Source organism: Brienomyrus brachyistius, chromosome 24, assembly GCF_023856365.1.
Source record: "Brienomyrus brachyistius isolate T26 chromosome 24, BBRACH_0.4, whole genome shotgun sequence".
Lineage (NCBI taxonomy): Eukaryota > Metazoa > Chordata > Actinopteri > Osteoglossiformes > Mormyridae > Brienomyrus > Brienomyrus brachyistius.
In genome coordinates this window covers 6,655,524-6,680,391 of record NC_064556.1, presented here as the reverse complement: position 1 = coordinate 6,680,391, position 24,868 = coordinate 6,655,524, and the positions used below count along the sequence as shown (strand labels likewise).

The 24,868-nt window shown below is 49.9% G+C and overlaps 2 protein-coding genes across 3 annotated transcripts in view; one reads left to right on the top strand and one right to left on the bottom strand.

The window, feature by feature from the left end:
• The window catches only part of LOC125720018 (teneurin-2-like), a 73,833-nt gene extending 58,022 nt beyond the window's left edge, over positions 1–15,811 (top strand). Inside the window, 15 exon segments of the mRNA XM_048994952.1 lie at positions 360–621; positions 931–1,198; positions 2,481–2,624; positions 3,114–3,133; positions 3,135–3,364; positions 3,770–3,790; positions 4,234–4,466; positions 5,892–6,046; positions 6,133–7,022; positions 8,858–9,033; positions 10,082–10,317; positions 10,484–10,780; positions 10,886–12,503; positions 13,162–13,292; positions 13,712–15,811. Coding sequence (XP_048850909.1) covers positions 360–621; positions 931–1,198; positions 2,481–2,624; positions 3,114–3,133; positions 3,135–3,364; positions 3,770–3,790; positions 4,234–4,466; positions 5,892–6,046; positions 6,133–7,022; positions 8,858–9,033; positions 10,082–10,317; positions 10,484–10,780; positions 10,886–12,503; positions 13,162–13,292; positions 13,712–14,449 — 5,419 coding nt within the window. The 3' untranslated portion in view covers positions 14,450–15,811.
• Positions 15,812–16,879: 1,068 nt separating this feature from the next.
• Positions 16,880–24,692, bottom strand: mat2b (methionine adenosyltransferase II, beta). Of its 2 annotated transcripts, none has more exons than XM_048995110.1 (7): positions 24,556–24,692; positions 21,440–21,634; positions 20,179–20,293; positions 19,714–19,860; positions 19,035–19,228; positions 18,738–18,851; positions 16,880–18,220 (listed from the first exon to the last, which is right to left on the bottom strand). In XM_048995110.1, the coding sequence occupies exons 1-7, from the start codon at positions 24,583–24,585 to the stop codon at positions 18,044–18,046; spliced, it is 972 nt and encodes a 323-aa protein (XP_048851067.1). In that variant the 5' UTR covers positions 24,586–24,692; the 3' UTR covers positions 16,880–18,043. The 2 variants fall into 2 exon arrangements, with proteins under 2 accessions (XP_048851067.1, XP_048851066.1); XM_048995109.1 differs by lacking the exon at positions 24,556–24,692 and adding an exon at positions 23,498–23,662.
• Between the last annotated feature and the right edge of the window lie 176 nt (positions 24,693–24,868).

Below are 24,868 nucleotides of genomic sequence, written 5' to 3'. Positions count from 1 at the left end.
TACATGAGGAACGGCTTTTTGAAGGACTTCAGATGAAGGAGTGTAAGTTAATAGAAACCCAAGCCTGCTGGTTCTGAGGCATGTGGCATAGCAAACAGGCCGTAGACCGATTTAAGGAAGAGACAGCAGTGAAGAACAAAACCCCATTGTGGCCGGGCTGTGTAGAAACACTGGATTATGTATGATATGTGGAAGGGACTGCATTTGCATACAGGTAACTGGGTGGGGGTGGGCAAGGCTTATAATGTGAGGGCCAAGCCCACCCCTAAAGGAACCAAGCCTGTGAGGTTCTCACTCTTACTTTCCCCCTCTCTTTCGCCTCCTCTCCCTCTCTCTCTCTCTCCCGTTACTCTGCCCAGTTTCGACCTCGTGGCCAATGGCGGGGGCTCTCTGACGCTGCACTTCGAGCGTGCCCCCTTCCTGAGCCAGGAGCGCACCGTCTGGCTGCCCTGGAACAGCTTCTACGCCATGGACACGCTGGTGCTGAAGACGGAGGAGAACACCATCCCCGGCTGCGACCTGAGCGGCTTCGCGCGACCCGACCCCGTGGCAGTGGCTTCACCCCTGTCCTCCTTCTACAGCTCCCACCCGGGGGAGAAGCCCATCATCCCCGAAACTCAGGTAAGTGGGGGTGATGTCCTCCAGACTCCTTCTTAGACACGGCATCTCTAGGTGCCTCTCAGTACCAGGAACGAGAAGATCGTACTTGTGGTCTCGGCAAGACCGGTCTTGCTAACTTGCCTCCCAGAAACGAACTTGGGGCGCAATGAATTATGGGATTGGACATGTTCGGCAAGGATGCAACTGATGTATCAGGACAAGAATGACATCTGGGGACTTTTACCATCCTCTGTACTTCTGTTCTTAGTATTGTAACTGGTCTTCGGCACCGTCTCACGTCTCTCCCTCCTCTTCCTCGTCGGGCTGCAGGTGCTCCATGAGCAGGTGGAGATTCCCGGCACCAGCCTGAAGCTCTGCTACCTGAGCTCGCGGGCGCCGGGCTACAAGTCCCTGCTGAAGATCATCATGACACAGGCGCTGGTGCCCCTCAGCCTCACCAAGGTGCACCTCATGGTGGCCGTCGAGGGCCACCTCTTCCAGAAGTGGTTCCACTCGTCCCCAAACCTGGCCTACACCTTCATCTGGGGCAAGACGGATGCCTATGGGCAGAAGGTCTATGGGTTGTCGGAGGCTGTCGGTGAGTACTGAGGGGCATGGGGGGGGGGGGGGGGTGGTCCACCTCCAATGCTTCTCCTAAGAATGACCTGAAACTTCAACGTTTTAGTGAATCTCCTGGAATCCCGATTCATGGCCTGTGAATTAATCATGTGTTATAATTATTGATTAGGGATGAGGATTGTATTTTATTATTATTTTTCGGAATGAAAAGATTTTTTGTTAAAATTAAATTTAAAAAGTTAAATGAAATGAAACTTTATTTGCCATTTGTATATAAGCACAGCAGCATGTAAAATTGAATGTTATTATTGACATTTCCCATCTTGCTCACAAACATGTGAGGTGAGAATGAACCTCGGGGTCGAGCAATTTATCCAGGATCCCTGAGCATTTTTGGAGGGGGGGGGGTTTAAGGGCCTTGCCCAAAATGGGTAGAGTGCTGAGATGGTGCCAAGCATAGGATCCGAGCCTGCAACCTTCTGATCACAGGTGCAGAGATCTAACACACACACACACACACACACAACGTAATTTAAAAATCTGTCCAGTCCAATAATTTAGCCTGATAAACTTACACCGAGCAACTACTCCATGTCGAATATGTCCAGACACAGAAAACAGCTCTGCCTTGTCAGCATTTTATGTCAGACTGCTTGTGTGTGTGTGAAAGTGTTTAATTGTTGACATACCACAGCGCACAACAACGAAATGTGTCCTCTGCATTTAGCCCATGTGACATTGTGAGGGCCACTCGGGGCCTGGCATGGGGTTCTGGTCCAGCCTGCTCCAGGGCTGTGGGACAGGCAGAGATGCCAGGCTGCTGGATCCAGGGCCCTGAGAGTGAATGTGAGATGAGCGCTGAACACGGATTGAGACGGGAGCCAGAGAGCTGACGCTGTATAAATCATGTTCATTCATACATTATTAATGTGCCGTCCCTGAAACGCAGGCTGGGCCCGGACTGCTGTTGTTTCGTGGGCACAAATTTTCTGAAAATGCCTACAAACTGCATAATCCTTATTTTATTTTTTCATAATTTTTTTTTTATTTTTTTTTGGTGGAGTGGGACTTGGAATCATTCGCTGAATGAAAGTAACAGCCGCCGGGGAGTTTCTAGAAGTTTCTAGCGGAGGATGTGCGTGTGTGTGTTTCGCTGTCTTTGGGGCGGCACTTTTTGAGAAGGATCTGCTGTTGAGCTTTGTTGGGATGGAGTTAGGGATCCCACTGATTGCATTAAGTGCATCACTGCAGCGTATCCACGGAGATAGTGAGTGCATTTTACACATGCCCTCGTTCCTCAGTGTCCGTTGGCTACGAGTACGAGACGTGTCCCAACCTGATCCTGTGGGAGAAGCGGACGGTGCTGCTGCAGGGATTCGAGTTGGTGCCTTCCCACCTGGGCGGCTGGTCCCTGGACAAGCACCACGTCCTGAACATCCGCAGTGGTATGAGCCGTGGCCCTCAAGCCCCGCCCCCACACGTAGGCCAGAACGCAGGAGAGTAGCCTGTGGCCAAAGCCATCGCTTCCCAAGGAATTAGGAGAAAGTCCTGCATTCGAGAGCACCATTGCATTCCACTGTGCATCAAATGCCACATTTAAACAGTTGTGGATGGTGTTTATTCACCATTACTCACCTCCCCGGGTAATACAGGGCCATCTGGCAGAAAAATACCATTAATATAAAAACGCTTAAAATGCTTAATTCTTAAAACCCAAGCAGACGGGTTTGCCGTCCCGAATGCAGCCAGTGAGGTCATGCAACAACCCAAAATTGATACCAGTCAGTCAGCAGCGCAGATCGCAGCATCACTGGTTTTGGTCACTTGTCACGAAGAAAAGCGCCCAGTGGCATCACGGATAGCAAGCGCTCGTTTGAATGCGTGGTTTAAATGTGGGCGTTTCCTAAAAATCGGGACTGCTGCTCCCCCTACAGGGATACTGCACAAGGGCAGCGGGGGAAAACGTCTTCGTGTCACAGCAGCCGCCCGTCATCACGAGCATTATGGGTAATGGCCGGCGGCGCAGCATCTCCTGCCCTAGCTGCAACGGCGTGGCCGACGCCAATAAGCTGCTGGCACCGGTGGCCCTGGCGACCGGGATCGACGGCAGCCTCTATGTCGGTGACCTCAACTTTGTGCGCAGGGTGTACCCCTCCCTCAACACCACCGCCATCCTGGAGCTCAGGTGGGCTGCGGTGCCTTGATGGGGGAGGGGGGGACAGGCGGGACAGCACCTCCAAGAGTTAGAAAGACTGCAGTGAACTCTCACCTGTCGATGTAGCAGGTTCCTACTAAGGGATCATGTCCAAACTCACAGACCTGTTGTAAAGCAGCTGTATATAAGGGGACACATTGTGTGCCGGTGTTTCTGTGCCCCTTCTGTATTTTCTATGTCTATGATTGCATAGATATTCTAAGCCACAGGTATTAGACCTCACCCCACCCAAAGTATTTCCACTGGGTTAATTCCCTTTAAATGGCAAATATTTTTACCCAGATGTTTGCTGTTAATTTCTATCGTCTGTCCATATTTATAGTTTATTTTGCTTCAGCTAACGTCTGTTTTCCTTCTCTATTCTTTCTCTTCAAGAAATAAGGATTTCAGACACAGGTAAGTCGCTCAGCTGAAGCGAGTTCAGCACTTTCGGTGATGACATCATCGCGATTCATTGATTCTTCATGATCATTCATAGCGGCGTGCGGCCAGTGGCGCGTTAGGGATGTTAACAAGTCCCTCCGTCTCACCTCAGCACTGACAGACCCATGCGGTAATTCACTCATCATCGCGGCGTGGAATGAGGGGTGTCCCATTTCTGAGCGTAAGGGAGCGTGTGTGTTTGTGCGACCTTTTCTTTTAAGGTGCATCTGGCTTTGTTTACCATCGTAACCATGACATTTCCTTTGATATGTATTAAGCTGTGCGTTTTTCTTTTCCCCTCTGCTGGGGGACATAAGCGTAATCTTTCTGTAAGGTGTTGGGAAACAGCGGAGGGAGGCAGAGGAAAGGGGCGGGACTTGTCAGTGATGTCCGGCGCCTGTCTGTTTTTATCACAGCAGCAACCCAGCACACAAGTATTACCTGGCTGTGGACCCAGTTTCTGGGACGCTGTTCCTGTCGGACACCAACTCGCGACAGATCTTCCGGGCGCGCTCACTTACGGGAGCGAGGCCGCTGTCGGACAACACCGAGGTGGTGGCCGGGACCGGGGAGCAGTGCGTGCCTTTCGACGAGGCCCGGTGTGGGGATGGCGGCAGAGCCGTTGAGGCTACCCTCATGAGCCCACGAGGTGAGGTGTGGGGCGGGATTGAAGGCCGGAGGCTCATTACATTAACGATTAAAGAATTAGATTAGAATCCGCGGGTTGCGACTCTTCTGGTAGCTGAGCAACATCTGAGATCGTTTAATGAAATTAAAAGCGTGGCTCGGAAACGGCGGGGATTATCGCAGCTCTGTGGGGAATTTATAGCCCGGGTAAAAGTTCTCGCCTTTTGCCGGAGCGTGCCGATGCCTGCAGCTCGGCGGGTAATTTGCCGGTGTTAAGCGGAACGAGGAGAGCGACCCACACGTGTCTGTCTGGCCCCACCGTCACCTGCCCGCGCACACCTGTCACGGCCCAGTCCTGCTGCCGGATGCTGAGCGTGTCAGCGCCTGGCATCCTGGCGCCATCTGCTTCCCCCCGTACCTCCCGCCACCAGCCTGGGCGATCCCCCATACTCGCAGCCCACCCCCCTCACCCGCACATGACCCCTGCTTGTTACCCATCACTCCGCGCTCTCCAGGATTAACAAGGAAAGCGCAGGACTGTTAGCATGGATTTTTCCAAGTACCTTGGTCTGGATGGGTTACAGCAGAGTTGCTCGAATTCCGTGCTCTTAGCCAGGGAGCGTGTGGACCCCATCTTAAAAAAATAATTCTAGAATTGCCCCTCCTCTTAATAAAGTGGTGCTTTACTTGGGGGGGGGGGTGAATTCTGAGCCGATCGCGAGGTTTAAAGTGCAGAAGAGGCACATTAATCGGTGACTCACCATCATTGTCAGTCCTGTCAAAACAGATTATTAACTGAAGATTGGTTTTGGTTCCATTTCCTTAATGAAATACCCGTCCCATTCATTGGCTCACTGTGACACTCAAATGTAATTTAGCCTAATTAATTATTTATAGGGTACTTGTTCAAGGGTTAAGAATGACAAAAGTAATAGGAGATTAGAGGAAACCATGGACATTTACTGAATTCGCTGAGCGAAAGGGTAAAATCATTAGAAAAATTATTCAAAAACATTTTTAGTTTCAACAAAATACTTGGGGAAAAATGAGAGACTCTCCACAAATGTATCACGAGTTCAACTGAAGCGAAAAAGGCTAATTAATTAAGGAGTATGACACCCCTGGCTTAGTGGCCTGCAAATGTTACGCTGACGATTCTTCCCAAACCGTTTTACTTCCCAGCCGAGTCTCTTTGTCGTGGGTTCGACCGTGGGAAGCAGCAGATAGTAGATGCAGTGCAGCTGTTTAAACGCCGCTCTGCAGGGCAGACATGCAGGATGTCAGTGGAGCTTTACGTAGCCCGACTGTATTCTCGCTTTGGGGTTTCCTTCTTCTGCATGATGTCTTCGTGATAATTATTAGAGCGTGATCAAACATTGGCACACAGGCATAAGTGTGTAAATACACTGTGATTGTTGCACTAAGCCCCCAACCCCAACCTCGCCAGGGATCGCCGTTGACAAAAACGGCCTAATGTACTTCGTGGACGCCACCATGATCCGCAAAGTGGACCAGAACGGCATCATCTCCACGCTGCTGAGGACCAACGACCTTACGGCGGTGCGGCCACTCAGCTGCGACGCCAGCATGGACGTCAGCCAGGTCAGTGCCGCCCCTCCTCCGCTTCTCGCTCGATTATCCCGAGGAATCCGCCTGTAACGGAGGTCGCCGCCACCATCAATCTTCAGGTCCGCCTGGAGTGGCCCACCGACCTGGCGGTGAATCCCATCGACAACTCCCTCTACGTGCTGGAGAACAATGTCATCCTGCGAATCACCGAGAACCACCAGGTGAGCATCGTGGCCGGGCGGCCCATGCACTGCCAGGTGCCCGGCATCGACTACTCGCTCAGCAAGCTGGCCATCCACGCGGCGCTGGAGAGTGCCACGGCCATCGGCGTCTCGCACGCCGGCGTGCTCTACGTGGCCGAGACAGACGAGAAGAAGATAAACCGCGTGCGGCAGGTCAGTACGGGCGGCGAGATCTCCCTGCTGGCCGGCACGGCATCTGACTGCGACTGCAAGAACGACGTCAACTGCAACTGCTTTGACGGCGATGATGGCTATGCCGCCGACGCCCGCCTCAATTCGCCGACCTCGCTGGCCGTGTCACCGGACGGCACGCTCTTTATCGCCGACCTCAACAACATCCGCATCCGCGCCGTGCGCCCCAACTGGCCGCACCCAACGCCGACCGGCCAGTACCAGGTGGCCTCACCCCACGAGCAGGAGCTGTACGTGTTCGATGAGGAGGGCCTCCACCTGCAGACCGTGAGCCTCATAACTGGGGAGACGCTCTACAACTTCTCCTACGCCTCTGATGGCGAGCTAGCCGCCGTGGCCGACAACTGCAACAACACGGCTCGTGTGCGGCGAGACGGGGCGGGTCCCGGCGGCGCAGGACTGCTGCGCCTCGTCCTGCTGCCGGAGAACCAGGTGGTGACGCTGGGCCTGGACCCCGCCGGCAGCCTGCGCTCCGTCTCCACGCTCAACCGTGAGGTGGCGCTGCTGAGCTATAACGGGAACACAGGCCTGCTGGCATCTAAGGCAGAGGAGACGGGCTGGACCACCTTCTATGCGTGAGTATGAGTTTTCCTAGTAAAATACAATCAGACACAATCGGCCATTTGCACACATTTTTTTTTTCCGCGAAAATGTTGCAATGCAAATTCCAAGACGGTGTTTGTTTTTTCGTGCAGGCCAGTGTTACCCAGCCCAGTCCCCAAGGACCCGCAGATGGTCCACATTTTTGCTCCCTCCCAGATTTTTTGCTTTGCAAGCATTTTGCTTTGTTTTGTCACTGGGAGCAAAAATATGGACGGTCTGCGGGTTTCCAAGGACCACACCGGGAAACAGTGGTCACATCACCTTAATTTTTAAGTATATTAAATGTCATTTGTTGCTCTGATTTAATGATTTTTTTTACCATTTTCCCTGAACAGTAACTCTTTCCCTGGATTTGATTAAATGCTTTTGTTTATTGAAGAAATAAATAAAACTGATTAACGATCTCAGGGGCAAAATCGACAGTTTAGATAATGAAGTTGTTTTCAAGCTGGTTTTAAAAATAGAGGAAATTGATATGTTCCAGGTGCAGCATGGTGGTGCAGTGGTTAGCATGGTGGTGCAGTGGTTAGCATGGTGGTGCAGTGGTTAGCACTGTTGCCTCACACCTCTGGGACCCGGGTTCGAGTCTCCGCCTGGGTCACATTTGTGAGTTTGCATGTTCTCCCCATATCGTCGTGGGGTTTCCTCCGGGTACTCCGGTTTCCCCCCACAGTCCAAAAACATGCTGAGGCTAATTGGAGTTGCTAAATTGCCTGTAGGAATGCATGTGAGAGTGAATGGTGTGTGAGTGTGCCCTGTGATGGGCTGGCCCCCCATCCTGGGTTGTTCCCTGCCTTGTGCCCATTGCTTCCGGGATAGGCTCCGGACCCTCCTGCGACCCAGTAGGATAAGCGGTTTGGAAAATGGATGGATGGATATGTTCCAGTAATATGTTTGTAAAAATGAGTCCCGTGGAAGCCATTAGTACAACGTGAACAGATTAGCATGAGCTACGATGTAAAGCAGAGGTAATTCCTGCAAAGCATCGGATTCACGCGTCAGGTTCTGTTTGTGTGAAAACAAACCTTGTTTCAAGCACGGCGCCCTCTTTGATGGAGGCTGTTCCCGGTTGTGTTAGATGATCCACGCGTCATATTGTCATTCCAATCCATAGTTCTTCCACAGCTTTGAAAGCATTGCATTTTAGCTATATTCCTGCCTATTGCTGTGCCGTATTACGTGTGTGTGTGTGTGGGGGGGGGGGGGGGGGGTCAGATTGGATTCCTTCTGCAGTCCAAAAAAATGCAATTAGGTAAACTGGAAAATTGCCCAAAGTGTGAGCGTGTATGTACTCTGTGATGGACTGGCATCCTACCCCGAGTGTCTCAGCCTCGCACCCTGTGCTTCCTCACTGCATTAGACGGCGGGTGGATAATCCTGCCCACTGGCTCAGTAGAAAGTCTGGTACTAAACTGTAAAGCTTTCAGCCCTGTGTGTCCCTGGCTGACATTCGTAGTCGCCGGTGTGATAATTTGACCTCAGAGCTTGTTTTAATTCACAGCACACTGTAAAATCCAGAAGCCTCCATGTTTTTCCCGTATTCAGCTCACAGGCTGTATGTTGCTAAGTTCATCTCCTTCTGCCACCTGTCCCATCCTGCCTGCACTTCATCCCTGATCTGACACACAGAGACTGTTAGAGCTCCCTCGCCGTGTGGCCGGATCGCGCGCCAGGAGAGGGCCGTGACAGCCCGCGACAAACGTGTGACGGGCACCAGCTCCTTGCCGCCACCTCAGACCCCGAGCCCTGATCTGCTGGGTGTCGGGAGGGGAGCTGAGGCGTGTTCTGTCGTCTCCCCGGTGTGCAGGTACGACGGCGAAGGCCACCTGACGAACGTCACCCACCCTACGGGCGTGGTCATCAGTCTGCACTACGACATCGAGCGCTCCATCAGCATCGACATCGAGAGCTCCAAGAGGGACAACGACGTCAGCCTCGTCACCAACCTGTCCTCCGTGGAGGCGTCATATACCGTGGTGCAAGGTGAAGATCCAAACAGCACGCTCACGTATTTAAAGTGAATTTGTTTTACCACCGTTCCTTAAATCACATTTGGAAGCAGAACACCAGTTCAGTTGAGCAGCCCTGCTGAAGATCATGGATGGATGGATGGATGGATGGATGGATGACGGGCGCCTGTGTGCCCCTGGCTGACAATAGGATGGATGGATGGATGATTTGTCCTGTGAAAATCTTGGAATTAGCCCAGTGATGATGTTTTTAGAAGACAGGACTGCATAAATCATTTAGCTCGAAAACGGTTCCAGGCTCATTCCGTATGTTCCCTGCGAAAAGCTAATGTGTTTCAGTAGTTTGTAAGTGGAATTTTAATTCTTTGATTAGCCTAAATTTGTAAACAGGCATCTCGGGTTTGTACTTGCGAAATCCCCATTTCGAATTTGGTTTTGCATTTGAATCGATGGCTCGCAGAACACAGCGAGACAACAGGAACACCTGCCGAGGCTCACCTACGCAAACACACCCCATCACTCTTTACCAGACTCAAACAGCCTTTGATGCCAGGGATGGAGGCTATGCCAAGCGCTCATTTAAAATTTCTGCACTGTAACTTCGTGATGACATGGGGGTTTTGAGAATTATGAGAGACTGCCTCCGGGCAGCAATAAAAAAAAATATTTGCATATAAAGCTGGCTTCCTGCTCTGGGCTCACAGCTCTCTGCACAATCGCAGCCAGAGTGGACTCCCGGCATGCAATGAGCCTGTCCCAAAGCTTTACTTTGTTCTGAAGGACATGTTGTTTAATTGTGATTCAGTGGCATTCCCGGTACATTAAATTCCTTAAATCCATTTTATTAGCACATGAAATAAAGGCTGGTTTTCCTTACTTTGAGAGATGACGAGAGCTGTCTTAATGTCAGTCATGTAACTGAGTGAATTCCAAGTATTTAATTCCATCACAATTACAGAAGCACTCGGTAGAGAGTAGAGACAAGATCGTTTATAGTTTAGTTTGAGAACATTTGAAGTAAAATGAAGCCCACTCTATTTCCGGTCGCCTCCCCCTCACAGACCAAGTCCGAAACAGCTACCAGTTCTGCTACAACGGCTCGTTGCAAGTGATGTACGCCAACGGGATGGGCATGAGCTTCCACACGGAGCCTCACGTCCTCGTCGGAGCCGTCAGCCCCACCATCGGTCGTCGTAACATCACGCTGCCCACCGACAACGGCCTCAACTCCATCGAGTGGAGGCTCCGCAAGGAGCAGGCTAAGGGCAAAGTCACCGTGTTCGGCCGAAAGCTGCGGGTGAGTAGGGCGGGTTAATCTTGGCTCAGCTCCACTGCTCGCTCTACGGAAGGCTCCTCACCTTAGAATAACATTGTGGTGCTGGTTTGATGGTGGACTGGTCCTTCTGTTTAGAGGTTATGAGGTATCCAGTAATGAGTTGGGGTTCCCTCCGCAAACTCCACAGGCTCATGGAAGGAACCTGCTCTCGATAGACTTCGACCGGAACACCCGCACAGAGAAGATCTATGATGACCACCGCAAGTTCATGCTGCGCGTCATGTACGACGTGCATGGCCGGCCGGCCATGTGGCTGCCCAGCAGCAGTCTGGCCGTGGTCAACGTGTCCTATGCACCCAACGGCCAGCTGCTAGGCCTGCAGCGGGGCAGCATGAGCGAGAAGAAGGAGTTTGACTCCCTCGGACGCATCGTTTCACGCTCCTTTGTAGACGGGAAGGTGTGGAGCTTCAGCTACTTGGACAAGGCAAGTTTTAGCTGCTAGCCTTTACAAAATCTTGACTAGCTGGTATGTGAACATCTCAGCTATGATGATGATGTCTTCCTGCTTTTTTTTTTTTTTTTTTTGCAGTCCATGGTGTTGCTTCTTCAAACCCAGAGGCAGTACGTCTTTGAGTTTGACACCTCTGGTTTCATCACTGCCGTCACCATGCCCAGCATCGCCCGGCACACCATGTCCACCCACGTCTCCATCGGCTATATCCGCAACATTTACAATCCACCAGAAAGCAATGCCTCTGTCATCCATGACTTCAGCCAAGATGGCCGGCCGCGGGCCACCTTTTTCTTAGGCACCGGCAGGAGAGTCCTTTACAAGTACGGCAAGTTAGGCAAGCTGTCTGAGGTTCTGTATGACAGCACAGCTGTCACCTTTGGCTACGACGACACCTCCGGTGTGCTTAAGATGGTCAGCCTGCAGAGCGGCGGCTATTCCTGCACCATCCGCTACCGCAAGATGGGCCCGCTCATCGACAAGCAGATCTACCGCTTCTCCGAGGAAGGGATGGTGAACGCCCGGTTCGACTACACGTACCACGACAACAGCTTCCGGGTCGCCAGCATGAAGCCCGTCATCAGCGAGATGCCACTCCCGGTGGACCTGTATCGCTACGACGAGATCTCGGGCAAAATCGAGCACTTCGGCAAGTTTGGTGTCATTTATTACGACATCAACCAGATCATCACCACAGCCGTGATGACGCTCACCAAGCACTTTGACACCCACGGACGCATCAAGGAGGTGCAGTATGAGATCTTCCGCTCCCTCATGTACTGGATGACTGTCCAGTACGACAGCGTGGGACGCGTCATAAAGCGGGAGCTCAAGATCGGCCCGTACGCCAACACCACGCAGTACCGCTACGAGTACGATGGCGACGGCCAGCTCAGTGGCGTGAAGGTCAACAACTGGTCGGCATGGCGCTACAGTTATGACCTCAATGGCAACCTGCACCTCCTGAACCCTGGAAACAGTGCTCGCCTGCTGCCTCTGCGCTACGACCTGCGGGACCGCATCACACGCTTGGGCGACGTGCAATACCACATAGACGAGGACGGCTTCCTCAACCAGCGGGGCTCGGACTTCTTTGACTACAACTCCAAAGGGCTGCTGGTGCGAGCCTACAGCCGAGCCTCCGGGGGTTGGCGGGTCCAGTACAGCTACGATGGGCTGGGCAGACGCGTGTCCAGCAAGTCCAGCCTGGGCCAGCACCTGCAGTTCTTCTACGCCGACCTAAACGACCCGACCCGCGTCACCCACATGTTCAACCACTCCAGCTCGGAGATCACCTCGCTCTACTACGACCTGCAAGGCCATCTGTTCGCCATGGAGGTGAGCAGTGGGGAGGAGTATTACATCGCCTCGGACAACACCGGCACACCCCTCGCCGTCTTCAGCAGCAATGGGCAGATGGTCAAGCAGCTCCAGTACACGGCTTACGGCGAGATCTACCACGACTCCAATCCTGAGTTCCAGCTAGTGGTGGGCTTCCATGGGGGCCTGTACGACCCTCTCACCAAGCTAGTGCACTTCACCCAGCGGGACTACGATGTGCTGGCGGGCCGGTGGACTGCACCAGACTATACCCTCTGGTCGAAGATTGGCAAGGAACCAGCTCCTGTTAACCTCTACATGTTCAAGAACAACAACCCACTGAGTGACGTGCTGGACATCAAGAACTACGTCACAGGTACTGTGGGGGGGCGTCAGTCCACTTATAAAAGTAGCTTCTAATACATACCCACTACTGTGGCTGTATTTTGCTCTTTGTTTGAATAATGAATTAATAATGCATTATAAAAATTTACAATATTCATGTACCATTTCAATAGGCAATGTCTTTATATAGTGTCTGGTAACAGACGATTTATTCTTTGGGAAATCTTGTGCATATTGTGCATATTCCTCCTCATGTCATCGTGCTCGGTGTGGGAGCTTATCTCCATTTCAGGATGTTCTCACGCCTCTCACAAGCGTCGCGATTATCTCATATTACAAATATGTTGTAGATAAGAGCTGTAATCGGCGTCTGAGGAGGGTCTGAGCAGCCTTCCCGTGTCTGTGTGTGGTCCTGTATGTATTACATTTTGGGGACCAAATGTCCCCACAATGTGATAAAAACCTGTCATTTTGACAGAGTGGGGACCACTTTTCCAGTCCCTAGAAGGGGAAACTCAGTTTCATGAAAAATTCTGACTGCAATCAAGAAACTGAAAATGGCAAAAGTCTTGTATTTTGTTGGGTTACTTAGGGTTAAGGTTACGGCTGTGTGTGTGTGTGCGTGTGTGTGTGTTCCCGAGCTAATCCCGTTGGCCACCTCTCGCCCTCATGTCTCCTCCCCTTCCCAGATGTGAAGAGCTGGCTCGTCATGTTTGGCTTCAAGCTCAGCAACATCATCCCCGGCTTCCCTGCACACACCTCCTACTTCGTGGAGCCGCCCTTCGAGCTCCTGGCCTCTCAGGAGTGCGAGAATGCTCAGGTGAGTCCCGTACCCAGGGAGGCTCCAGAGGGCTCGTGTAGTGAGCAAGCGGCTGGAATGTCATTGAAGATAGTCTTGAAATATATGTCCTGGTGTTAGATGTTATATGTACTGGAGGAGAGTGTGGCATGTGCTGTATCCTGAAAGCAATGGATGCTGCTCCCCAGGACCAGTGATGCCTCACCTCTGCATGTTCCTCTCTCCCTGTCACTCTGCCCCCACCCTCCCCTCTCCTCCATCCTCTATCCATCTTTTTCTGCCTTCTTTCTCTTCTTTCTCCCCTCTACATCCAATCTCCCCTCCACCCTGCTACACCCTAACTCCCCCATCCTCCAACCATACTCCCATCTCCTCCACCCCTCATTGTCCATATTCCCCCTCCTACACCCCTCCTCCGCCCACACTCCCCTCCACCGCAGCTGATCACTGGCGTGGAGCAGGCCGCAGACCGACACAACAGAGCCTTCATGGCGCTGGAGGGGCGACTGTTGAACAAAGTCCGGCGGACCAAGCAGGACCAGCCGGGTCACTGGTATGGTACCAGCGCCCCCATCACAGGCCGGGGGGTCATGCTGGCAGTGAAGGACGGCAACGTGATCACGGGCGTGTCCAGCGTGGCCAGCGAGGACGGCCGCAAGGTGGCGCAGGTGCTCAGCGGTGCCACCTACCTGGAGGGCACACACTACACACAGGACGGCTGTGACTGGCACTTCTTCATCAAGGTGGGCTCGGTGGACGGGGACCTGCTGGCGCTGGGGCTGGCCAACGGGCACAAGACCCTGGAGAGTGGCGTCAACGTGACGGTGAGTGGCCGTTCTCGGCGCGGGGCCACAGTGGAGCTCCGTGCCGGGGCGCTGTGCCTCAGCGTGCGCTACGGGCTGGCGGCAGACGTGGCGGACAAGGAGCGCACGCGCCTGCTGGAGACGGCCCGCCAGAGGGCGCTGTCGCAGGCGTGGACACGCGAGCAGCAGCGCGCCCGTGAGGGCAAGGAGGGCACACGCCTGTGGACAGACGGGGAGAGGCAGCAGCTCCTGAGCACGGGGAAGGTGCAAGGCTACGACGGCTACTACGTGCTGCCCGCAGAGCAGTACCCCGAGCTGGCCGACAGCAGCAGCAACATCCAGTTTCTGCGACAGAACGAGATGGGCAGGAGGTAACAGAGCACAAGCCAGCCGTACTTTACTCTCCTAAGGAGAAGAGGCGCGGGCACACTCTGACAGCTGCAGGGACTTTTCAAAAGGGAAAAAAAAATAATAATAAATAAATAAATGAATTAATAAATAAATAAATAAAATTCACCGGCTACCACAAATCACAACCACAAAAAGCAAACTGTTTAAGGCGAAGCATTCGGGAAGCACTGAGGTGTCGAACACAAACAGGACAAAAACTTTTTCAGAAAAAAAAGGAGGAGAAAAAAAACCTTTTTTTTAAGAAACTATTTTTGCCCCTTTTCGGGGGTTTTGGGAAGCGCGAGGCGGCGGGTGAAATGCCGTGACGGGTTGTGTGGACATCGCCAGGACGACGGGACAATAATCGAGCAAGCGCCGACCGCGGCGAGGCCTGGATTGGTGTGGAGGAAGAGAGACAAAAAAAAACGACATCATACAAAACGCGACTTAACCTGAGGGAGCAGCGATCAGTGTCGTTTTTAAAAGCGTCCGGCCGGGTCTGAAGGTCCGGAAAGGACGCCCAACCCAGCGGGGGCTCGGGCTGAGATACGCAGACGACGTTAAAGTTGGGGGGACGCTGAGACAGTGACCCATATCCCTATCGTAAGGATCGCGCCCCACCACCCCACAACCATAAAACACAGCCGACTCCTACGAGAAAAAAAAATACCACACTACTTTGAAGTCTGTCTAAAAAGATCCACTGCAAAAGCATTTTTTAACTTTAAATATTCAAAATTGTGGCTATATTTGCGGTCCAATTTACCATAAATGGTTTTCTTCTTTTTGCCTTTGGTGAAGGTGCAATGGGAAGGTCACCGCTTCAGCACTTATGTACAGTTTAACCCGGAAGTAAAACCTCAACGAAGAAAGAAGTAATAAGAACCATTTATTTTTTTTATGTTTACTGACAGCTATTTATTGTTTTGTGTCCTTCGTACTCTATGACAATCATTGAAGAGTCGCTAATATTATTTAATGACCTCGTGGATACATGGGTTTGTTTTATTTTCTCGGACGCACAGATTAACGAAAGTCTGCCTTTATTTTAATTTCCTGCCAGGCAAATTAGTCACAAACAAAAAAAAAATATGTAAAGTGTTTTGAAATCGTTTATACTTTCAATAAAGTCTTTGAAACTGTGAAACCTGTTTTTCTAAATATAACTGTATGTAAGTGTGTAGCTCTATCTATACACTACACTGTAGAACACTTTTCAAGCTATCGAGTTTCGTGCACTGATGATTTCTGACAGGAGCTGGTTTATTATGGGATGTCCAACCAATAGCTGCCATTACTACTATAAAAATGTGACGTTTACTTCCAATAAACAAAATATTAAACGTTGCAGTTTGTTTCTTTGAACTGAGGTTATCCACATCCTGTATGTTGCTGATTAAACTTGGCGGACATGATCGTAAATAGCATTTTAACGAGGTGCATGTTTACATTGGTTGAGATTAAGCACTACACGGTTTTCCTGTTCTGCATCACTAACACCTGGCAAGAAATGCCGGAAGGGATTCAGAAACGCAACGAGGTTTTGCTACAGACTCCAGAGATATTTACTTGCAGTCCAGTAGAACCATTGCTGTAGGCTTTTAACCGTTCACAATAAATGCCCGTCAGGTAAAAAAGAGCAGTAAGAGCTTCAGATATCTTTGTAGAATTAAATTGGCCCTCAGGACTAAACGAAAGAGGATATTAGCTAGTAGGAATTCATTAACAAAAGTGACAGAGGAAATACCGGCTTGCTAAGCCAGTTCCCCCCCAGAAGATGGCGCCCTAGGAAGCCGCCTATGTTGCATAATAGGCACTGACAGGAGGGGTGTAAGAATGGAAAGGGCGTCTCGACACGGGGTTAGCAGCCAGTCACATTAGCTGGGGGGCGGGAACAGTCCACTGAGGTCACGAATGAGCCTGCAGTCCGTAACTGGGTGAGAAAGCCATCAGTCTTGCAGGCAGTACCAGGCTACCCGCATAAACAGCTGTAACCAGAAAAGTATCAGACTGAAAAGATGGTAGGTGACAGATTACGCATCCTTTATCATTCGGGTTTTATCAAATCATTTACCAAATACACCAGGTGACGCGATGGCACAGTGGTTAGTACTGTCGCCTCACACCTCTGGGACCAGGGTTCAAGGCCTCCGCATGTTCTCCTCATGTCATAATCCCAACAGTCCAAAACTATGCTGAGGCTAATTGAAGTTACCAGAAGTGTGCGTTTGTGAGAGAATGTTGTGTCTGCCCTGCTTTGGCTCCCCATCCTGGGTTGTTCCAGACCTGCCTGCGACCCTGAATAGGACAAGCGGTTTCAGGAAACAGACGGATTTATCAAATGCTTTCAAAATCTACTGGTACAAGTCCCCCACAGCTGACCCACAAAAGGGTACGATGTTGCTGAGACAATCATGTTTGGAAGAATATTTAATGAAGAAACAATTACAAGCGGATTCCAACAGAAAAATCCCCATACGATACACTGGTTGAATTTTGTCAGCCAAGTATACTGATTTTTCACTGCAGTGGCTTAACAGAATACAGATTTAAGTACAGGTTCATTTCAGATACGTGTTTTACATGTATTTTCACCAGTGTTTTCAGAAGTAAAAAAATAACAGTTTTCTATTCGCACAAACAAGACAAAGCATGTTGCACGAACACCAAAAACAGTCAAGGATTATTTCACTGTACCATACATTCTTCTTACAGTCACCTTAAAAATACTGATCAAACACATTCTTTCCGCTCAACTCCTATCAGCAATGACCTCGGATTACGATACAACAGCTCATTTCACGCCAGATTTCTCGGGAGCCTCAGTGAACCGTCTGGGGTCCAGCTCAGTCAAATACGAAGATGTGTTTTGTAAAGCTTCCAGGCACGATTTCAGTAACTTGTGCAATCAATCAGAAACATCTGCAGTCTGGATAATAAGCCGTTATTAATGATTAATTATGATTGACGCTAATCACGCTTACTAGAGTGACAATTTCTCTCCGCCTTACACAGCTGGTAGCTAATTCACACCGATTTCCAGAACACTGGCACTGTCGAAACTGTAATTCCTGCATCTCAAACAGCATAACGCATCTTGGAAGTTTGTGCTTTATTCTTCCAGTGCGACTGACATGTTGGTGTCACTGAACGTGTGCAGCACAGCACAACTAGCTTCTCTGCCAACAACGAACAGCAAGTGTCTCAGCAGCTGTCGGCTGATCTTTACGCACACGACCACGTCGCTGCCTCAGATGCACTCGGGGCACAGAAAACACAACGTAATTCTACCCACTGAGGAGAAACGAGGCCGCCTCTCAGTCCAGGCCCATGTGGAAACTGAGGAGGTTCAGTAGTAGCTAGAGCCAACGATGCAAAAAAAAAAAATAATAATAATAATAAAAAAGTTGACAAATTCACACAAATCACAACTGATTTGCTCATTGAAATGAAAGAGGAAGAAAGTAGGAGCTGAACACTTTCGAGGAAACCGGGGATCGGATGCCACCGGCGTGAGGGTGAGTCTCGCCGCTGTGGTCCTGAGGATGTGCTTTGTCGCCACCGCCGCTGGCTGGCCCGTCAGTGGAAGACGGTTTGGCGCCAGCGCTTGTCGTACAGGAAGGGCCAGAGACTGTCGCGCACGGCCACCTTGAATGGCGTCGGCTCCACCCCCAGCCCCAGCGACTCAAGCCGCGAGCACTCCAGCTGGGCGTTGTGGGGTCGCTGGGCGCCTTCCCCTGCAGGCTGCTCCGTCAGCTACAGGAAGTGGCGGGAAGGGCAGGGGGAACAGAGCAACAGCAACAATGCAAAGTACTTCCTCAAGTCAAGGATACATGCAGGACCAGGGAGCTACAGGGCACAGGAAGTACAGGGCACAGGAACTACATCTCTAACCTCCAAGCTACCTGCTGCCCCAGGTACAGGAATACAAATTACGTAACGTACACCAGCGTCAAGCAGTCCATGCGGCACGGAAACACATGAGCTGACTGGTCCATTGTGTTAAATTCAAATCTGAATCTCACACTGTCTAACAATGCACACAGGGAAACGTGAACTAACATCTAATTAATGTCTCCATTCACGACGCCAAAGAATCTGCATCTGGAAGGACGTTGCCAGAAATATACCGTAAGATTAAGGCGAGTGGTGGATACTTGCAGACTACTTCTTCACACAGTGACAATAATTGGACAATGAAAAAAACACTCTTTCATTCACTTAATTGTCAGGTCACATAGCGAGCGCTATGACACAGGGGGGCGTGTCTCACCGGTATCAGGTGACTGCTGGGCAGGTTGAACGCGTCTGCAATCGCACAGGCCATCTCATACTTAGTCATTTGCTCATTGCCTGAGTAGTGGAATATCCCTCGGAGGGAGGGGTCCTGGGTGGGGGGGCGGGAAAAGAGGGTTTACTAAGCAATTAGATGCAAGTGCGCAGTTTTTTTATGTGTGATATTAATTTTATTCTATTACCAGTAATAGTACTCCTTGTCAGTATGTTGAAAAGTTAAACTTCCAAACATAATTGGTTTTGGAGTCTGGTTATTTGGAGGGGGGGGGCTTACTTGTAGCCTCCGCTCGGCCATGAGCCGGCAGACACGCGCTACGTCGTTGACGTAGGTGGGGAATCGCTGCTGGCAGTGGTCCACTGTGCAGCTCTCGGCGCCCTGCTGCACACGGTCCCACAGAACCGTCACTGCGCTCTCGTCCACTCGCTCCACCTCTCCGTACAGGATGGGAACCCGCAGCACTGCTGCACCTGCGGGGGGGGGGGGGTCAGGCAAACATATATACAACATCGATAAATATAATAATGTATTACGCAGTCCGACTTACAGACAGATCGGACTTAGAAATGGACAGGCATACAGCCCGTTATATTAAACATTTGCAGCTCATGAAAACACTGCAGGGTTCCAGCGTTTAATCAGCTCGGGGTACAGATCAATACTGTATGTAGTTACTTTATTATTACTGTACAAATACTATAATTACTATTGTTATGCAGTGCATTATTTTCGACTTAAAGACAGACGTGGATCTTGTTCATAACAAGAGAACCTGCATTCAGTATGAATGTATAACTTAATAATTTGCCACACACACACACACACACACACACACACACACACACACAGGAGGCTGTATGACTAGATGTGGTGAATTTACAATTGACTTGCTATAGTCCCAGCAAGGACAGACGAAGATGAGGATGATGATGGTAGCGGAGCATCTCATAACCACCTGGGTTGTGGTTCAGGACTTCGCGTTCACCCTCCAGCTTGGACTTGCCGTACAAATTCAAGGGATTGGGGGCGTCGTTCTCCCCGTAGGGGGGGTTGCGGCCATCAAACACATAGTCCGTGCTGATGTATATGAGGAACATACCGGCTGGCGGCATGGGGAAAAAAATGTTAGAAAAATAGACCACAAGATATGGTGGAAAGTAGGATTTGTGAGTGAGAATACAGTGAAATTCAGTGAAATTCATCCTCTCGCACAAAGACTGCTTCTCTTTGCACAAAAGTTTCATTAAGAATCACGGTTTAAATTTTTGCTGCCTTTAAATAGCCGATTCTAAGTTCTGCCACTGTTACATAGTTCGCCACCATAATCAGTAGATCACACAGTGACCACTAGGGGGCCTGCAGAACAGATGAGTCACCGACCGCGAACGAGAAGCGAAAGCGGCCGTCTGTGCCCACCCACCCGACTCCTTCGCCAGCGTCGCAGACGCGTGAATGTTTAGGTTCATGGCCGCCTCTGTGTGCCGCTCGACAACATCTGGCCTCCGTTCTGCGGCGCAGTGAACGATCACATGTGGCTGGGGGGGGGCGAGAGTGGAGGGGGGGGGGGTGGTGATCACAAGAGAAAACATCTGGCGTACTGACAGCCACCCACAGCAAGCAACAATCATTGCTAACATTAATATTAATTATTTACTTCTGCAAATAATAATCATCCTCATCAAGAGGCAGCAGAAAGGCTCAGTGCAGGGCAGCAATATTCATTCATTCATCCATCCACATTCATTCATTCATTCATTCATCCACATTCATTCATCCATCCATCCACATTCATTCATCCATCCATCCACATTCATTCATCCATCCATCCACATTCATTCATCCATCCATCCATTTTCTGTACCCACTTGTCCTGTTCAGCATTGTGGTCCAGAGCACGTCCCAGAAACTGCGGTCACAAAGCAAGGAATAACCCAAAATGGGGTGCTAACCCATCAAACACACACACACATTTGTATTCTTCTTTGTGGGGAGTGTCTCTGTTTCTACGGACATAACCCTAATTTCAACAATGACGACCTTAACCCCTACCCAGCCCTAACCTTAACTATAACTGACCAAACGAAATTTAGTTGTTTGGTTGCAATCACAGATTTTTATAAAACTGAGGTCATCCTTGTGGGGGCCGAATAAATACAAGGTAACACAAGGTTACAGGTTTTTACCACAATGTGGGGATGCCCAGTCCCTACAATATAATATAAATGTGACCACATACAAACACACACACCATTCATACACACATTCGCAGGTGGGCAATCTAACAGGAGCAATTAACCTCAGCAACCTGAGCAAACCTCAGAAAACATTTCTCACAACACATTTGCTCCAAAGCACTTGACAAGAGTGTGTGGCACTATATTATTAGCTCGTAGGTCTGGGCAAAGGACTCCTAATCATCTGCATGTGGAACTTGCATGTTCTCCCCATGTCGTGCTCATTTCCTCCCACAGTTGAAAGATAGGCAGACATGCAAAGGAGCATCTCACTATTTACAAAGTGTGTCATGCCCTACAATAGACAGGGAATCCTTTCAGGGTGTACCCAGGCCTCGTGCCCTGTGCTGTGACAGGCAGGCAGCAGATTCCCTGTATCCCAAACAGGACAAGAGATTTGAAGATGGATGGGTGGGGGATGGATGGATGGATGGATGGATTGATTACCTGAAATTCATGAATAACCTCTCGCACAGCATCCTCGTCCATCAGATTGCACTTGAGGAACCGGGGTCGAGCTCGGCTGTAACCGGACCCCAGAACGTGCCATTGGTTGTTCTGGAACTCTTTGCAGACCACCCGCCCGAGCAATCCCGTTGCCCCGGTTACCAGAACTCGCCGGAAAGGCACGTCCACGCTCTCCTGAGGACAGAAACATGGGCGGAAAACTGTCATATCCGGGTCTTATTCGCACTCAAGGTGCAGTTTCAAATGTTTACTGGAAACTCCGGGCATAGTTATAGTTGGCCTTGAACACATTCTTCTGTGACACTAGGAATTTCAAGCAGACCACCTTTTTCGAAAGAAAGACAAACAACAGGAACAACAATCAATCAAAACAAAGAAATGTGCTATATAATTTAGTTAGGTCAATAGCAAGCAGTACTACTATCAGATATTAATATCATTTACAAAATCGAGTACCCCAATTTAAATATGCAGATCTCTTTATGGGTATACAAGAACTGCATTTTGACAACAGGGGTAAATGTGTTTTTGAACAGAAATTTATTTTAAATGTCAACGTTCACTTAGTTATAACGAACCTAGTAATTTTTAAAGAGAAATGCCAAAAATGCTAGACGTTTCCACAATTTTGCCCATTAGTGTATATTCCCCTTTGATGTGCCACAGAACTGTATATGCTCGGGTCCTTTTCGGAAATGACGTCTTAAGCATTTTCAAAAGTGACACCAAACGTTGACCGCGCCCAGGTACCTCACATGGGTCACTAATCCATGACACTTTACTGATTAATAATTATTCAGCTCATAATGCCGGGTAACACTCACAGCCGGTTTTTAGCAGTTACCCCTTACTAATCTGTTTAGTCTTTATTTGCCGTGACCCTCCTTCCCCTCCGCCTCATCCAAGACGGCCATTACGGAACGGGACAGACAGCATTGCGCAACGCTGTGTCTGCGCGCGTCTGCACGCCTCCAAGGGGAAATTAGGGAACTAACGTCTTTATTTTTTCTAGATAACTGGGACAGTTTAAGGTGTCAACAGCCTAAGGTCTTGTAAGACAACTGGGTATTAAGGCAGTCTGTGTATATGACGTTGCTGGCATTTGATGAAATCAACGTTTAAATGAAACAAACTAACTCACAACAACGTTTACAGGGAAAGCCACTGGCATGTCGTAACAGCAGCAGCAATAATAAACTACACAATGAACCGAAAGCAAAATCGGAAACTTAGCCAGGAAAATAACTATAGGAAAACAATCTGAAGGCTTCTGAGCAAAACGGCCGGGATACTCCACATCGCAGGAACGATTAAAATGCTTCTTATTAAAGAAGCTAATCGTGTTTGCGATGTCTGTGTCACATCTCGGGAATCAATGACGGTGATGTGATCGATACATTTCACGTCACTACACCATCAACAGCTAAGCGTCTAGATCAAATTCACACTTAAGTTTAATTACGCTTATATACACACTGCACGGTTCTGTCGGGAAACTTTTTTTCCCTGCCAACCCAGCTGACCCCAATAACCCGTCGGAAAGACTCTTAAAGGGCCGATTGCACGGCTGGATGGACAAAGGACACTTCATCTGCTACAGATCCGGCCATGAACGCGTAACCAGGAGAGAAACGCCTCCCGTTCCCATGCACTCGCCGACATGGGTAACGTCCACCGGCCAAGAGCCTTTAAAACAGCCGCCCGATTCCCTAAACAGCAAGGCGGCGAATACGTAAGCAGAAATAACGCAGTCAGGGGGACTAAAGCGCTGGAGAGAATAATATCACTCACACATCGTAATTAATGGATCCACCTTACTCATGCTGCATTATCTACAAGGTCCTGCGCAGACTGTTCTAGTAGAATGGACATTAATACTGTTGTGCTTCATACGCAACCATAACGATGCACTTATTCTGAAACAGAGCCTCGGAAATTAAATAACTGTATATATGGACAAAACAAGGAGCTAACAAGCTAGGCAGTAAAGCGGAAGCGTGCTATTTAACAGCAACTTGTAACTCATGTTGTGTATACCTGTAACAGTTCTACATGTCCGGGGGTGAAGTGTATCTTCAGCTCCCTGTCTCTGCCGTTCATTTCTCCGCGTTAATATCGCTCGGATGGGAAACGAAGGCGTAACGGGCGCTGCGCAGCTGACGCGGACCTCGGACTCCACGCCGCTTATTGCCGCTGCGCAGCTTACGTATCCCGGCTTCCACACCGCTTCTTGCCACTGCGCAGCTTGCGTAAGCCGGACTCCGCACCGCTTCCTGATACTGCGCAGCTTGCGTATCCCGGCCTCCACACCGCTTCTTGCCGCTACGTAGCTTGCGTAACCCGGCCTCCACACCGCTTCCTTTCGCTGCGTAGCTTGCGTAACCCGGACTCCACACCGCTTCCTTTCGCTGTGCAGCTTGCGTAACCCGGTCTCTACGCCGTTTCCTGTAGCTGCGCAGCTTGCGTACCCGGCCTCCACACAGTTTCCTGTCGCTGCGCAGTTTGTGTAACCCGGTCTCTACGCTGTTTCCTGTAGCTACACAGCTTACGTACCCAGGCCTCCGCGCCGCTGCCTGTCACTACGCAGCTTGCGGAGCTCCCGCAGCCTCGCCGCAAAGCATGTCGGGCGCGTTATCCATTACTGCGGTCCGCTTTCACCGGCCACCCCCCCCCCCGCCCTGAAAAACCTATTTAGATGCACTGTGGCTGTGTATTTTACTCAATCCGACCATATGCACAAAAAGAAACGCACTGGTTCTGTGAAAATTACAGAAATCGAGGACAAAAATTGTCCGACTAAAGTTGCTCGCTCTGCATTTATCGAGGGATTGTAATATGTATTATGAATGACAGCATATAGGTGCCGGTTTAACACTGCTACAAAGTGCGTCCGGCTTTCACTATGACAGAAAACGCAGCTGTAAATTGTAGTCCGTTGAAGTCCCCGCCCGATCTACAAAATAATGTCTCCCAGGCTAACTGTAGCACTGTCACCAACTGTCACCATCGCTAACAATAACTATACTGGCTGACAGAGAAGCATTTCTCTGCGCCTTCTACAAAATAAATAGCAATTCCTATCTAAATGATCTTACCTCGTAGTCCCCGTAAGGAAATCCAGGCATTTTTCCGAAGGACCGACAATCCAGGTGTATGTTGAGGATTATTATTCAAATAATACCGGACGTGCGGGAGCCGGACGCCGGTTTTCTACAGCACGTGAACCGCAGAGGGCAGCTTTAATCTTAAAGGGCGGTAGCGCTTAATATTTTGTACGACGATATAAAATGCACAGGTTTTTAAAAAGTGCAGTTTATATCACGGGGTTGATCCACTTAAATAGAAATACTAATCTCTGTTAAGTATGATGAAATAAATTTTACATTAAAAAAAAATTGAGCAAAGACA